General features: G+C 36.0%; 1 protein-coding gene across 1 annotated transcript in view; it reads right to left on the bottom strand.

Moving 5' to 3' along the window:
* Window positions 1-15,606, bottom strand: part of LOC136803883 (probable replication factor C subunit 1) — a 39,576-nt gene that overhangs the window by 19,029 nt on the left and 4,941 nt on the right. Inside the window, exons 4-5 of the mRNA XM_067060610.1 lie at window positions 8,522-8,623; window positions 2,332-2,553 (exon numbers count right to left, since the gene is read on the bottom strand). Of these exons, the coding sequence (XP_066916711.1) occupies window positions 2,332-2,553; window positions 8,522-8,623 (324 nt within the window). The remainder of the gene's footprint in view (window positions 1-2,331; window positions 2,554-8,521; window positions 8,624-15,606) is intronic.

The raw sequence follows: 15,606 nt of genomic DNA, 5'->3' as shown, positions 1-15,606 counted from the left end.
AAGAGATATGTATAAACTGTTATCGCCATTCATTCCACTCCATCATTCAGTCAAAACGTGCGCCAAGGTTAGAAAAGGTTAGAAAAACACAATCTGCGTCCGGAACTGCGTGAAAAATTGTTTGATCAATTTCAACAAGAACTGTATATATTAATATTAATATAATTGATCAAATTCCAAAGACCATTTGTCATAATTTTGCAAGTCCAATAATAGGAGATGTGATTTCATCATTTGGTTCCCGTCATCTGACCGACCCTGATTTACGGTCAGCAGGTAGAGTTGGAGAGTCGGAAAGCTTTTCCGCTGCTTTGCTGGATTTCCACTGTCGACCTATGCACGCTCTGTGTTTATAAGTTTTCAAATCGAAGTAGCGAGCCGCATGCTAATTGAGAGTAAACCGAAAACCAGTTTATCCTTGGTTTCTCAATTTTAAAATTCGGATCAGTCCACACGGATTCCCTTTCAACAAGATGTAGCTGCTTCTTAAAAGAAAAATATTTTCGACCGAATGACCCCCACTTTTTAAAGTAGAAATGACGGGAACCAAACAATTTTTTGCGATTCGCCTTATCAAACACGTCCAAACCAAGTCCAAAAAAGCATGATTGGATCCAGTCTTTATCAAATTTAGACAGTAGCTGTACTTTTGTAAACTTTATCAAATTCCAATAACATTATAACACCATCAATCCCACCTAGAGGCAAACAAGAAAAACATGTTTTTATTGCAAAAACTAATAAAAAGCAGCAATAAAAAGTATCAGAAAATTCAACATAAACAAAAACTTGAGCAAACGGCTTTAAACCTTCAAAAGATGTAGAAAAAGAATCCCCTTGATGAAAATCATGTGTTTGATTTGCCGAGTTAAAAAAATAAATGACAGAAATTGAAGCTTGCAACAGATTTACACTGGAAATACTTTGGTACAACACTGACTTATCACATCTGACTTATCGCTTGAGCCGCCATCTTGAAACACCACATTATGATCTGTAAAAACAACGCACGCTAAAAGTACCCAAAAAGTTAACCCGATCGGAAGAAAGTTTAGAAATCAAAGTGAGATCGGGAAATCGGATTTTTTTTTTGCCGTCTTATGGAAAATTTTACCTATTTGAATGCTCAGCTTCGGCTGACCAATTATTATATCTCTAGTATACTTCATGTTTAGCCATTTTTTCAAGCAATCAAGTCTTTTCCAATACTTGTCGTCACATTTGATATATTCCTCTCTTTGTAATCATTACTTTGACAATACTAGCTAACCTTAGCCAATCACGGTCTCACTTCTTTTTTAGTCTTACACATCACATTTCCTCAGTTCATTCATGTTTGAAATCGCAAAACTTTTTGTTCATTGCACGCATCCTATGTTTATGCTTCCTTAATAAAATCTTTTGTTTTAAAGGCTGCTCCTACCATACCTTTAAGACAATACATAAGGTGTCCCGAAAAAAAGTATCAAGTCGAGCCACTTCTATAGAAAGAAAGTTCTTGTGTGTGTTTCACAAAATTTGCAATGTTTATCAAAGTTTCTCTCTGTGTCATATTAATTGTCATGAGACATCATTTATGAATAAATTTTACAAAAAACAATTGGTATATATTTTCTTACATTTTGTTAAACATACGCAACAACCTTCGAACTGGAAACTTTTTTTCGGGACACCCTGTAGAGCTTATAGCTTTTAATTAAAGAAATTAAAATGAAAGTGACAAAGCAATTCGTTCGACTCTTCGTTACATATACGCTTTGTTGTCCTTTGATTTGTATTGTAAAACATGAAAAATTCTATAATAACAATTTGATTAAGGAAGCCTTCCAGTGTAAACGCGCCCTTGTAGTCTTTTTACGACATTTAGACATGTCCCTGAAGTCATTCTATCAACATTTTGACAATATACATTCCTCAGCCAAATTTCTTTGTTAATAAATCATAAATTTTTTGTTTTAAATTTTATTTATAAGGGGATGACGTTGTCTTTTATCCGGGGAGGGTACTGACTTTGACGGCCGACGGGGACGTGCCACTTGACAAGTGGACCCTGTCAAATATGAATGTTTGATAAAATTGGGACCCTTTCAGAACAAAAAATCGACCTGAAAATTAGTAAATTTGGGACTCTTCTTTGTCAGATATCTTCAGAGCCTAAATAGGGGACCCTGACCAGCGTCACGTCCCCGTACCCAATTGTGTCTAAGTGCCCCCCGTCTTTTATCAAGTGAAGTATCTGAACAATTTTATAGACAATGAATGAAATGTCCCAAACAATGAAAAACTAATGACTAATCACGGTATGGAAGATAATTAGGTAGTGTAGAGTACCTGTTTCTTTTTCTAGTTTAAGTTTTTTTCTCGAGGGTTCCGCTTCAAGTTTTTCCCCAGCAGCCATTGGCTCCTCCTTAATGTCCGATTCATAATTGTCATTCATTGAAACCGATTTGTTAGAGTCATCGTATGATTGTACTTCTATTGAACTAGGTTGGTTGACAAATTTGTGAACATGTTCTTCTGATGGAGACTGGTGAAGATTGCAAGCCATTCGATCTTTTTGAAAAAAAAAAGAAAAAAAGAGATTACTGCTTAATATAACTTCAAAATCTTTTGTAATATATACAGAGGTTAGGTGAAAAGTGTGTGGGTTCGTCCATTGTGATAGTTCTTTTAACTCATGTTGTTAATGCCTATTTCACGTGTCAAAACCCTTCATTTGCAGTGGAATTTCAAAATTTAGGTGAACTGAACACCCCTGTCTCTATAGGCCAGTGGGTATTGAGCACCCATTTGAGTGGGAATCTAAAAATCTATTGATTATGGTGGTAAAAATCTTCTTGATTTTCATTGGGGAAAGAAAGATTTTGACAACTTTTTTTTTTATCTATAAACTTTTGATTTAGTACTACTCAGCAGAGTCTGATTCTTGAATGGTGGTTTGGGGAAAAGCGGGCAGTATGTGGTATCAAGTTTTATCAACTTCTCAATATAAGAACACGCGTTCTCAATGTTCAAGTTTATCCTTCGTTAGTGGGCCCTTTTCCGTTAGATCATTTTCTGTGTATGGTTTGTTTTGCCTAAGATTTTCCATAAAAAAGTTATGTTTTTGTGAAAGTGATCAAAAAAATTCATAACAATATGACAACGAACCATATCCATAATAACGTGGAAATTACCATACAAGTCAGGGTTAGATACAGGCAACATGTTGAAGTGAAAAATTTTGATAGTGAGCGACTTCTTTTTTGCCTTTTCCGGGTGTTTCACTTTCAAATATTGGATTTTAGAAGAAAGGGAAGGAGAAAATTCTAGTGGAGTGACTTTTTTGAAAGAAAAGTTCTTCTGGGTATGTTAAAATCAGGCCATTTTGAGTAGGGTTTGTGTTAACTTTTTCATCATTTTCAACGAAGCCAACATTCCAGTAGGGTGAGCAAGGCTGCTACAGGTTCGCCAATTTGAAAATTCCAGATTTTACTCTCAAAAGCCATATTTTTCCAGATTCCAACAATATGCAGTCAAAAGTATTTCCCAATATTTTCCAGACATTTTATCCATTAGGATAACGGTAATTTGAAAGATTGATGGATGCAACGGAAAGATGAATAACAGAATGAACATAATTTAAAGACTAAGTTGCGAGCAAAGCGAGCAGAAATTTTTTAGAATTTGAAATGCCAGGATGAAAGTTTCCTATCTCTGGAAAGTTTACTAAACTTAATTCATGACCGTTTACTTCAATCGCAAAAGATATTAATTAAAGAAAGTTTTTTCTGCCGGACTACAAAAACACAGCTAAAAACACGCATTTAAGGGGTCAGTTAACACTTTGTTAAATATCTTTTGACGAATTGGATCAGGTGCACTCATCGGTACTCAAGGTAGCATTCTTTACCAGTAAAAAAGCTGGTAAAGAATTTTACCTAAGAGTGGTTTTACTCAAAATACTTAAGTAGCTTGACAGACTGGTAAAGAATCTTATCTAGGTATCTTGACAGTCACTGGTAAAGAATCTTACCTAGGTATCTTGACAGTCACTGGTAAAGAATCTTACCTAGGTATCTTGACAGTCACTGGTAAAGAATGTTACCTAGGTAACTTGACTGTCACTGGTAAAGGATCTTACCTACGTATCTTGACAGTCACTGGTAAAGAATCTTACCTAGGTATCTTGACTGTCACTGGTAAAGGATCTTACCTACGTATCTTGACAGTCACTGGTAAAGAATCTTACCTACGTATCTTGACTGTCACTGGTAAAGAATCTTACCTAGGTATCTTGACTGTCACTGGTAAAGGATCTTATCTAGGTATCTTGACAGTCACTGGTAAAGGATCTTACCTAGGTATCTTGACAGTCACTGGTAAAGAATCTTACCTAGGTATCTTGACAGTCACTGGTAAAGAATGTTACCTAGGTAACTTGACTGTCACTGGTAAAGGATCTTACCTACGTATCTTGACAGTCACTGGTAAAGAATCTTACCTAGGTATCTTGACTGTCACTGGTAAAGAATCTTACCTAGGTATCTTGACTGTCACTGGTAAAGAATGTTACCTAGGTAACTTGACTGTCACTGGTAAAGGATCTTACCTACGTATCTTGACAGTCACTGGTAAAGAATCTTACCTAGGTATCTTGACAGTCACTGGTAAAGAATCTTACCTAGGTATCTTGACTGTCACTGGTAAAGGATCTTACCTAGGTATCTTGACTGTCACTGGTAAAGGATCTTATCTAGGTATCTTGACAGTCACTGGTAAAGGATCTTACCTAGGTATCTTGACAGTCACTGGTAAAGAATGTTACCTAGGTAACTTGACTGTCACTGGTAAAGGATCTTACCTACGTATCTTGACAGTCACTGGTAAAGAATCTTACCTAGGTATCTTGACAGTCACTGGTAAAGGATCTTACCTACGTATCTTGACAGTCACTGGTAAAGAATCTTACCTAGGTATCTTGACAGTCACTGGTAAAGAATGTTACCTAGGTAACTTGACTGTCACTGGTAAAGAATGTTACCTAGGTAACTTGACTGTCACTAGTAAAGGATCTTACCTACGTATCTTGACAGTCACTGGTAAAGAATCTTACCTAGGTATCTTGACTATCACTGGTAAAGAATCTTACCTAGGTATCTTGACTGTCACTGGTAAAGAATCTTATCTAGGTATCTTGACTGTCACTGGTAAAGAGGATCTTACCTACGTATCTTGACAGTCACTGGTAAAGAATCTTACCTAGGTATCTTGACAGTCACTGGTAAAGAATCTTACCTAGGTATCTTGACAGTCACTGGTAAAGGATCTTACCTAGGTAACTTGACTGTCACTGGTAAAGGATCTTACCTACGTATCTTGACAGTCACTGGTAAAGGATCTTACCTAGGTATCTTGACTGTCACTGGTAAAGAATCTTACCTAGGTATCTTGACAGTCACTGGTAAAGAATCTTACCTAGGTATCTTGAGAGTCACTGGTAAAGAATGTTGCCTAGGTAACTTGACTGTCACTGGTAAAGCATCTTACCTACGTATCTTGACAGTCACTGGTAAAGAATCTTACCTAGGTATCTTGACTGTCACTGGTAAAGGATCTTACCTACGTATCTTGACTGTCACTGGTAAAGGATCTTACCTACGTATCTTGACAGTCACTGGTAAAGAATCTTACCTAGGTATCTTGACAGTCACTGGTAAAGAATCTTACCTAGGTATCTTGAGAGTCACTGGTAAAGAATGTTACCTAGGTAACTTGACTGTCACTGGTAAAGGATCTTACCTACGTATCTTGACAGTCACTGGTAAAGAATCTTACCTAGGTATCTTGACAGTCACTGGTAAAGGATCTTACCTAGGTAACTTGACTGTCACTGGTAAAGGATCTTACCTACGTATCTTGACAGTCACTGGTAAAGGATCTTACCTAGGTATCTTGACAGTCACTGGTAAAGAATCTTACCTAGGTATCTTGAGAGTCACTGGTAAAGAATGTTGCCTAGGTAACTTGACTGTCACTGGTAAAGGATCTTACCTACGTATCTTGACAGTCACTGGCAAAGAATCTTACCTAGGTATCTTGACAGTCACTGGTAAAGGATCTTACCTAGGTAACTTGACTGTCACTGGTAAAGGATCTTACCTACGTATCTTGACAGTCACTGGTAAAGGATCTTACCTAGGTATCTTGACTGTCACTGGTAAAGAATCTTACCTAGGTATCTTGACTGTCACTGGTAAAGGATCTTATCTAGGTATCTTGACAGTCACTGGTAAAGGATCTTACCTAGGTATCTTGACAGTCACTGGTAAAGAATCTTACCTAGGTATCTTGACAGTCACTGGTAAAGAATCTTACCTAGGTATCTTGACAGTCACTGGTAAAGAATCTTACCTAGGTATCTTGACTGTCACTGGTAAAGAATGTTACCTAGGTAACTTGACTGTCACTGGTAAAGGATCTTACCTACGTATCTTGACAGTCACTGGTAAAGGATCTTACCTAGGTATCTTGACAGTCACTGGTAAAGAATCTTACCTAGGTAACTTGACTGTCACTGGTAAAGGATCTTACCTACGTATCTTGACAGTCACTGGTAAAGGATCTTATCTAGGTATCTTGAGAGTCACTGGTAAAGAATGTTACCTAGGTAACTTGACTGTCACTGGTAAAGGATCTTACCTACGTATCTTGACAGTCACTGGTAAAGAATCTTACCTAGGTATCTTGACAGTCACTGGTAAAGGATCTTACCTAGGTATCTTGACTGTCACTGGTAAAGGATCTTATCTAGGTATCTTGACAGTCACTGGTAAAGGATCTTATCTAGGTATCTTGACAGTCACTGGTAAAGGATCTTACCTAGGTATCTTGACAGTCACTGGTAAAGAATATTACCTAGGTATCTTGACTGTCACTAGTAAAGAATGTTACCTAGGTAACTTGACAGTCACTGGTAAAGAATCTTATCTAGGTATCTTGACAGTCACAGGTAAAGGATCTTATCTAGGTATCTTGACAGTCACTGGTAAAGGATCTTATCTAGGTATCTTGACAGTCACTAGTAAAGAATGCTACCTTGGGTACTGATAAGTGCACCTGATCCGACGGATTTAGTATTTTTGAAAAAATATTTCACAGTGTTGCTCATCTAAGATTAAAATCTTGAGAAAATGGTAATTATAGCGCTATTCTACAAGAAGTTCCGAAAGCAGTCGGCGAGGCGACCTTTTTTTCCGATGTGGTCTGAGAGCATATTTCAGCTCGAAATTTTGATCTGTTCTAATCAGATCTTCGAAAATTAATCAGCTAGAAATGTCTAGAAATTATGATGTGTTCTGACGAGACAGGGATATAATTACGGTCATCTAACGTGTTCTTGTTGTCTAGGTCACACTAGAAAGCTTCATAACACATCTTTCATGGAGACAGGGGTATAATCAAGAAAAAATTTATGTAATCTTGTTACCTAGTAACCCTAGTAACTTTCAGAACACATCTTTCGTGGAGAAAAACCCCGGGGGGTACTAGGGTTGGCGAATGAGGGGTATGTGCGGACGGGACCTCCAAAAACCGACCCTTAGAGAGACTGATTTTTGCTGAAAAGGTGACCCTTAGAGAGACTTTATTACAATTTTTTTTTGATTTTTAAAAAAAGTCATACCCTTAGAAAAAAATTATTACAATTTTTTCTCTAGAAATCAAAAAAAAATTTCATAAAAATCTTAAATTTTCCGACCCTTGAGAGACTTTGAAAGGTGAAAAAAACCGACTCTTACCGTCCGCACATACCCATCATCCATTTTTGCCTAAGTACCCCCCCCCCCGGGAGAAAAACAAATATCTTATAAGTTAACTTGGCGAACTGTTTTCCCTAGATTTGAAAACACATCAAACCATAAAGTAGTGATAAGGGGGGTTGTACTTTTACGGTGTGACGGGATTGGCCCTTTTTTAGTACGGTATTACGGGATTTGACGAAAAAAAACACGGGAAAACGGTATTTTAAAATCAGACGGTGACGGTATTTGACCTTATTTTTTGTCATTATGCCGGTATTTGAACCTGTGCAAACCGGTGTGACGGTGTTATTATTCTTTTCAACTTTCAGGATTCCGGGATTCAACAAAAATTTCGACGGGAAAACGGTATTTCGAACCCCTACAAACCCCGCCCCTGATAAGTTTAGGGAGACAAATAGTGCGATAAAGGTTTCCTAGAAATCAGAACACATCATTTGTTAAAAATTGAAAAGTCATAAAATTTGGTCTCCTAGAAGATAAGAACACATATTTCTAAAAAATCTCTTCGCCGGCTGCTTATGAAGTTTCTTAAACGAACTTTGAAAAACAAAATAGTGGAAAAAAATATCCGCATCAAATTATCTTTTCAACTACAGCAAAACTTTATACGACAAATGCTTGGAAGGTTATGGTAAAAAATAAAAACACTGGAAACCTTTTTGATACAGACTTTAGAAAGGGGATATATTATAATGTGGGATAATTTACAATCCACTCACCTGGTATGGAGGATTCTTCGTCAGCAAAATTCTTTTTAAATGATAATTGTTTCGATTTGTCATAAACAATCTCAAATTCTTTAGATTCGGTATCGCGAGTGGCTTAAAAAGAAAGGAGATTCAAAATTTCAAAATTTGGGAAAGTGCATCAGGGCAAGTAATAGAGGGATCATGGTTATCAGGCCAAAAATCTAAAATCGACTCTTGAAAAGATACAATTGTGATGCTTTCTAGAGAAATATTGAAATTATTTCCAAAGTTCTGCTATTACAAACAAAAATAATTGAAATATTTCTTTTGGCCTTTGCCCTTATTCTGCATCAAAGGTTACTTCAAATCTTGCTGATATCAGCAGAAATCAGAGAATAATACGAAATTTTGGAATAAAGTTCTGACGTCATCATAATTTCAAAATATTTTTTTCATATTGATCATTTTAATGTTGTACAACTTTGGTCCAAATTTCATGTTTATACCATCAGCTAAACAGGAGTTATTCAAAAAACAAGTTTTGCTGACGTCAGCATCTTTTTTGATTATAATTATTACTTCTTTCGAAGTATGAAGTGATAGGAGTGTAAACGGTGATAAAAAATTAAGTTCATTTTGAAAGATTTGGACATGCCTTACAATCCCCACCGTAATATTTGGTACAAAAGGGGAATTCACTCAAATTTGAAAACCACAAGTGATTTTTAAGTGCTCTAAAGTACCGTTGGAAAGTAGAGTTTTAACTCTGAGTTTGTAACTCTGAGTTTATAACTCTGAGTTTGTAACTCTGAGTTTGTAACTCTGAGTTTGTAACTCTGAGTTTGTAACTCTGAGTTTGTAACTCTGAGTTTGTAACTCTGAGTTTGTAACTCTGAGTTTGTAACTCTGAGTTTGTAACTCTGAGTTTGTAACTCTGAGTTTGCAACTCTGAGTTTTAAGACTTAATACGACTTAGTACTTAGGACCAAAAAATCAAATTACTGTTCATTTCTGTTAAAGATGTCAAAGAAGCCAAAACAAAAGTTCTATCTTCGGATCCCTTAACAAATTTTCTGACTACTTTAATGGGATATAAACGTTCGCGGGGATTAAATTTCACGGTTGGGCCTATCCGTGAAATTCAAAAATTTTGCGGGGACTTAATTTCGCAGATTTTTCGCGTAATTTCGCGTATCAGGACTAAATCTTATTTTTCTAAAGGGATTCCAAATTTTGCAAACAGAATACTGATCTATGTCCTGTTTTGAAGCATCATATATTAAAATTCAAAAATATTCACAGGAAAACCATGATAGTGTCCTATTTACCTTTGCGGGACGAAAAAACGACGATAAAAATTTAAAATTTTTGCAGATCGAAGAAAGATTTCAAATTTTTCGTGGGTACTTAATTTCGTGGTTGAGGCCCTTCCAAATTCCCATTGGGACTTAATTTCGCAGATTTTCGCGGATGACACTGAAATCCGCGAAATTCGCAAATTTAACCGCTGCGAAAGTTTATCCCATTAAAGTATGGTCAGAGCCCTTAAAATGCCCGAGTATTTTCCACCGTCCACCAAATTTATTCCAACCCGCCAATCAAGTCTATGAACTTCTTAGATTTGGGGTATATTAGGGCACAAACAGTTTTTATGCTAATGAAAATTCTTCCCTAAAATGTCCTACAATCACCAAATTAAATTTATCTAGCCATCCACCGAATTAAATTCCCATCAAAATTTCTTAGATTTGGAGAGAAACTTATTTTGCGAGACATCACTTTCTTTCAACTTTTGCGATATGGCAGGATAAATTGGTTCTTTTTTTTTGTCTATGAGTCTTATAGTAGACCAAAAGGCAGAATTTTTTGGTAATAATGCTAAAATATGCCAAATTTAGTTCTCGCCAAAATAAGTTTATTCAAAAATTAATATATAAAAAACTTACAAATTTTCTCGATGTCCATAGTAGGATGGCTCGAATATTGGTGTAATAGGTCAATGACGTGGTCCTTATCATATGGCATCTTTGATTCAGTGATAATTTCCAATTCAATACTGGCTGTAGTGTTGACCATTTTTGAAGAGGAATTGCACTCGAAGTGTAGAAAACTTGGGATAGTTTGGTCAAATACTGGTAACAAATCAGCAATTTTGGTAAGTTCTTCCTGGCTCCATTCAGCCTCGTGTTCTTTCAAAATTGAAATCTGTATCATAATAGACCCCTGGTGCCAACCTGTACGAATCGCATTTTCAGCATCTATTTCACTTAAAAGCATTTTCTTTATCGAATAAATCCTTTGACTTTGAAGTATCTGAGCTGTTATATTCTTTTAATGATAGATTTTCTGAACTTATTTTAATCTCGATTTGAGCTCGTTTGGGTTCCGAGGTAGAAGCAAAATTGGTGACATTGATATCATATGTATATTCATTCGTCGAGATTCGATTTGCGGATTCCTTTAGCTTTTCTTTCATGCTTTTTGCTTCCGAACAATCTAAATGAAAGCGCTTTGTACCAGAGGAGGAATATGCTACCTCCATCTTGACAATCAATTTATTAGTCATTGTTTTAAGTGTTTGGGTCATTTTTTTAAATTCATCTAATAATTCATTCATTTTCTGCCCACAGTCATTCAGACTCTTAAACTCCTGATCGGCAGAGAGGAATTTTTCAATCTTTTGAGTTGACAAGGGTATAACAAAGTACGGAGTTAAAACGTCGATTAAAATATTGACATTCTCTTTGACTTTATCTGAAGTGATACAACCCTTTTCCTCTAAATAGTTCAAAGAGAATTTTAGAGCATATGATATAGTTTCTTTAATATCTTTCCACGACTTGAAAAACGGATCCTTTGTATATTTCGCAGTTTCGATTTCCTGACACTCTTTGGGTGTCAAGTGCATGGTTAGATTTCTTAATATTTTTATAGTAAATACGCACATGCGTAATTTTTGCGATGGACAAATGTTAATTAGGTCTTCCTGTGATGAACTGAGGTTGTTGCTTGCGATTTGGGGCGTTGATTTACTACCATGGTTAATCTTTTCTGGGTCATCACATTGTTTAAGTTTTTGAAACAAATCCCTCCAACTTTCAGATTGAGTGTTTTTCACTACACAGTTTAAACAAAATTTACAAAAGTTAACATCTTCTTCACAGCAAACGTACTGATTATCCTCACAATTTTGCCATGTAGTTTTACAATGAATGCAAGTTTTTTTATCTTTTTTATGTTCCTGATTAGAACGATCACAATCTTCACAACATCCCTTATGTTTTACTTGTCCTTTCAGGCTATTGCTGTTATTTGTACAATGCTTTTCCTTAGCATTTGGACGAAGGACTGGAAATTCACTTTCGTTGAGTTGCTTCATCAGCTCAGTTATGTCGAGTTCCTCTAAGTCTACACTGGCTCCTGCTGCAGGATTTTTGTTGACTTTTCGTAGTAGCTCTTGTAACACATATCGACCGACCCAACTAACAACGACGAGTCGAAGTTGGTATTGCAAGGAGTTCGTATTGTGGCTTTCAGAAGGACTTTTTGTCCTCGAGGGTTCTTCTTCACGTTTTTTTCCAGCGACCATTGGTTCCTTAATGTCCGATTCATAATTGTCATTCATTGAAACCGATTTGTTAGAGTCATCGTGTGATTGTACTTCTATTGAACTAGGGTGGTTGACAAATTTGTGACCATGTTCTTCTGATGGAGACTGGTGAAGATTGCAAGCCATTTGATCTTTTTGAAAAAAAAAACAAGAGCCGCAAAGATGCGGATAAATATTTCCTTTACAAATGTTAAAATAATAATTGATGTCCTCAAAAGATTTCAAAGTGCTTTAAATCTCAGACAACATCAAGCAACAAGTCCCTAAGAATTTCAAAATTCCATTTATGTTATTGCCAGTTTACAGGATTATTCATAAGATGACTGTAGGTTCAAAGCTACGGACCACGAAATATATCCAAGCTGAACCCGACTGAGAACAACATACAGTAATCAAATTGGCTAGAACTTTAATTTTCGTTAGGTGGACTTTAAATGGATTTTAGTATTATACTAGCGGTCACCCGGCGTCGCACCGCCAAGTAGAGTGTTGTTGAACACATCAAAAGACCTGATTATATATAATTATTACAGTACTTTAAGCGCTGATTTCCCAGGATTTCCAGAAATATTATGTATCAAAAAGGGCAAATATTTAAAATGAAAGAATAACAAAAAGGAGAATATTCCACAGTAAGAAAACCAAAGAAAATTTTATATATTTTCCAAATGAGATGAAATATTTTGCATTATACTTTCATATATAAAATATTGTAAAAAATGTAAAAATTTAAAGTAACTTTGGGAGTTTTTGAAATAATGTACGTGCTAAAAATTAAAATCTTTCAAAACAGGGAAACAATTTGATATTTTCCGACAGAATGCAAAAAAAAAAAAAAAAAAAATCTCATACTGGGAAACATTTATAATCTGAAGAATGGCGATAGGAAATAAATTCCCCAAACAGAGGCCATTTTATGATTTCTAAAAGCATGCTGCAAGAGCCAAAAAATGTCACATACTTGGAAACAATCAAAATTTCCAAAAAAATGTCAAAATAAAATAAATTTTCATGCCAGGAAATCACTTGAGTTTTCTTCATTTTTTAAATGCATGTGGAAGAAAATGTCAAGTTCACGACAAAAGGGTTTCCATGTTTTGAATGCACGTGGTAAGAAAATCTCCAATTTATCACAAAAGTTTCCACGTTTTAAATGTACATACATCAACTGCTTTAACTTGGGACGATCGGTCGAAACATGGGACCTGTTTGATATCTGGTCTGTCTTTTTCACTAACTTGTTAAATCTCTTTGACAACAATTTGTTTTGATAAACTCCACCAAGCCTATCAATCATACTTCTTCGTAACATGTAACGATAAACTTTCACTGATAGTGCCGATCGGAGAATGGGCTCTTCCAGAAAAAATCTGTTCATTGGTGGTGGAGGATCTATTATTTTTTCATGAATTACCCCTGGACATTTAGATTTTAACCCCTGGGACACGGGTTATACCCCTGGACAAACATCAAATCAACCCCTTGGACAGCAAAAACTTACCCCTGGACATTGGAATTTACCCCTGGACATTGCAATTTTTGGTATTTTTTCAATACCCCTGGACAATTCATCCCCACCCTCCATGAAACAGATTTTTTTTGGAAGACCCAATTAAGAACACCCGCCGTAAACCGCCTATCGCCCGATGGGATTAACAAATACGTTTGTAACTTGGCCGCCGCGAGTGATGCAACGCTCCATCGTTTTGCCAGTTTTTTAATACGCCGTTCATTAACTCAAATCAAATGACTTTGGAGGTCCGGTGAAATGGTGGCCAAATTGCCGTCCCGTTTTGTCAGATAGTCCAAGTTGGAGCAGTTGATGGTAAGAAAAACTCCAAATTCACGACAAATGTTTCCACGTTTAAAACACACGTTGCACGCGGGGAAGAAAATCTCCAAGTTCAAAAAAATTTTAATAATATTGAGTGATTTCAATTATTACATCATATCAATGCAAAACCTTTTAAGAAGTATAACATAAATTCTTCATATGGGGCCGTGGTCCGGATCCGGTTATCAGCTTTAAAATTTGAAACTTATAACTGCAACGAGTTTTCACTAACTGTCCTACAGCAGTTAATTCATGTTGCAGATAAAAAAACCAAAATGCAATCATTAACCCGTCAGATTTGCTCCATGTTTAATTTTTAGCTAAAATCAGTTCATCAAACCATTCCCATTGTTTGCATTGCCGGCGCATTTGCTGCTTCGTTGGGTGCAAACTTTTTCATATTGCAATAGTGTAATTTTTCAGGTATAAAATGGTCAGATTTATTCACAGTCACTGTGCCTTCGTACTATTATGTAAAGATAACAAAAATTGAAGTTAGTTTGTTGTGAAAGTTGATAAAATGTCCTTTTTTCCAAGACCAGAGCTTACATCATCTCTCATTCCAGTCATTCCAAAACCAACAGAATTGAACGAACATCAATCCAGAAAGAATATTAAGAAAGTTCACTATCGACCATTCCTTGGACAATCTTTCAAAAATCATGATCCAATTCAACTCATCAAGCATAAAAAAACCCAAGCAAAGAAAATAGCGAAAGAGCAAAAGTTGTTGTCTATTTTCTGCCATCTTTGGTTTGACAGTTAGAAACAAAGCAGTATGGTCCGATCAACAATACGCTTCTGAAACGGCCGACGTTGCCCGATCGACAAGGAGAATAGAGCGCCGTACGGATATTTACCATAGACGTTTTTCGAAGAAATGACGTCTTCCGCCTCGAAAAAAAGAACATCGTACTGTTTTTACCGCCGGAGCTTGATTTAAAAAGAGACTCATGTACAAACTCACGAAATTGACCAAAACCGAGCGTTAGACTTGAAGAAGGAGAAGAAAAATTACCGATTTAACAAATATTTCCTTCTCAAAGGAAATATTTAATTAAGGGGATCAGACATCCACCATTACTTGATATAATTTTAAAATATTTTGTAATATCTACACTGGTTATAAATGATAAGTGTGTGGGTTCGTCCAATGGGATAGTTTCTTTAAGTCAGGTTGTTAATGCCTATTTCACATGTCAAAACAACTCTTCATGTGCAGTGGAATTTCAAAATTTAGGTGAATTTAACACCCCTGTCTCTGTAGGCCCAGTGGCGAACTCAAAAATCTGAAATTCACTTGGGTGTAAAATATTTATATGGTTTTCACTGGGGTGAGAAAAATGTTGACAATTTTTTTTTATCTATAAACTTTCGGTTTAGCAAAGTCTGATTCTTGAATGAAGGTTTGGGAAAAGGGGGCAGTATGTTGTATCAAATCTTATCAACTTATCAACGCAAGAACGCGTTTTCATAATGTCCATAATGTTCAAGTTTATCCTTCGTTAGTGGCCCCTTTGTCATTATATCATTTTCTGTGTATGGTTTGTTTTCCCTAAGATTTTAATAAAAAAGTTATATTTTTGTGAAAGCGATCGAAAAAATTCAGCACAATATGACTACGAACTGCTTTGGATAATCGTTTGGGATTTTTATAAAATTCTACTCCAA

Source organism: Clytia hemisphaerica, unplaced genomic scaffold, assembly GCF_902728285.1.
Source record: "Clytia hemisphaerica strain Z4C2 unplaced genomic scaffold, Clytia hemisphaerica genome assembly, whole genome shotgun sequence".
In the NCBI taxonomy this organism is placed as follows: domain Eukaryota; kingdom Metazoa; phylum Cnidaria; class Hydrozoa; order Leptothecata; family Clytiidae; genus Clytia; species Clytia hemisphaerica.
This window is presented reverse-complemented; position numbering and strand designations above follow the sequence as displayed.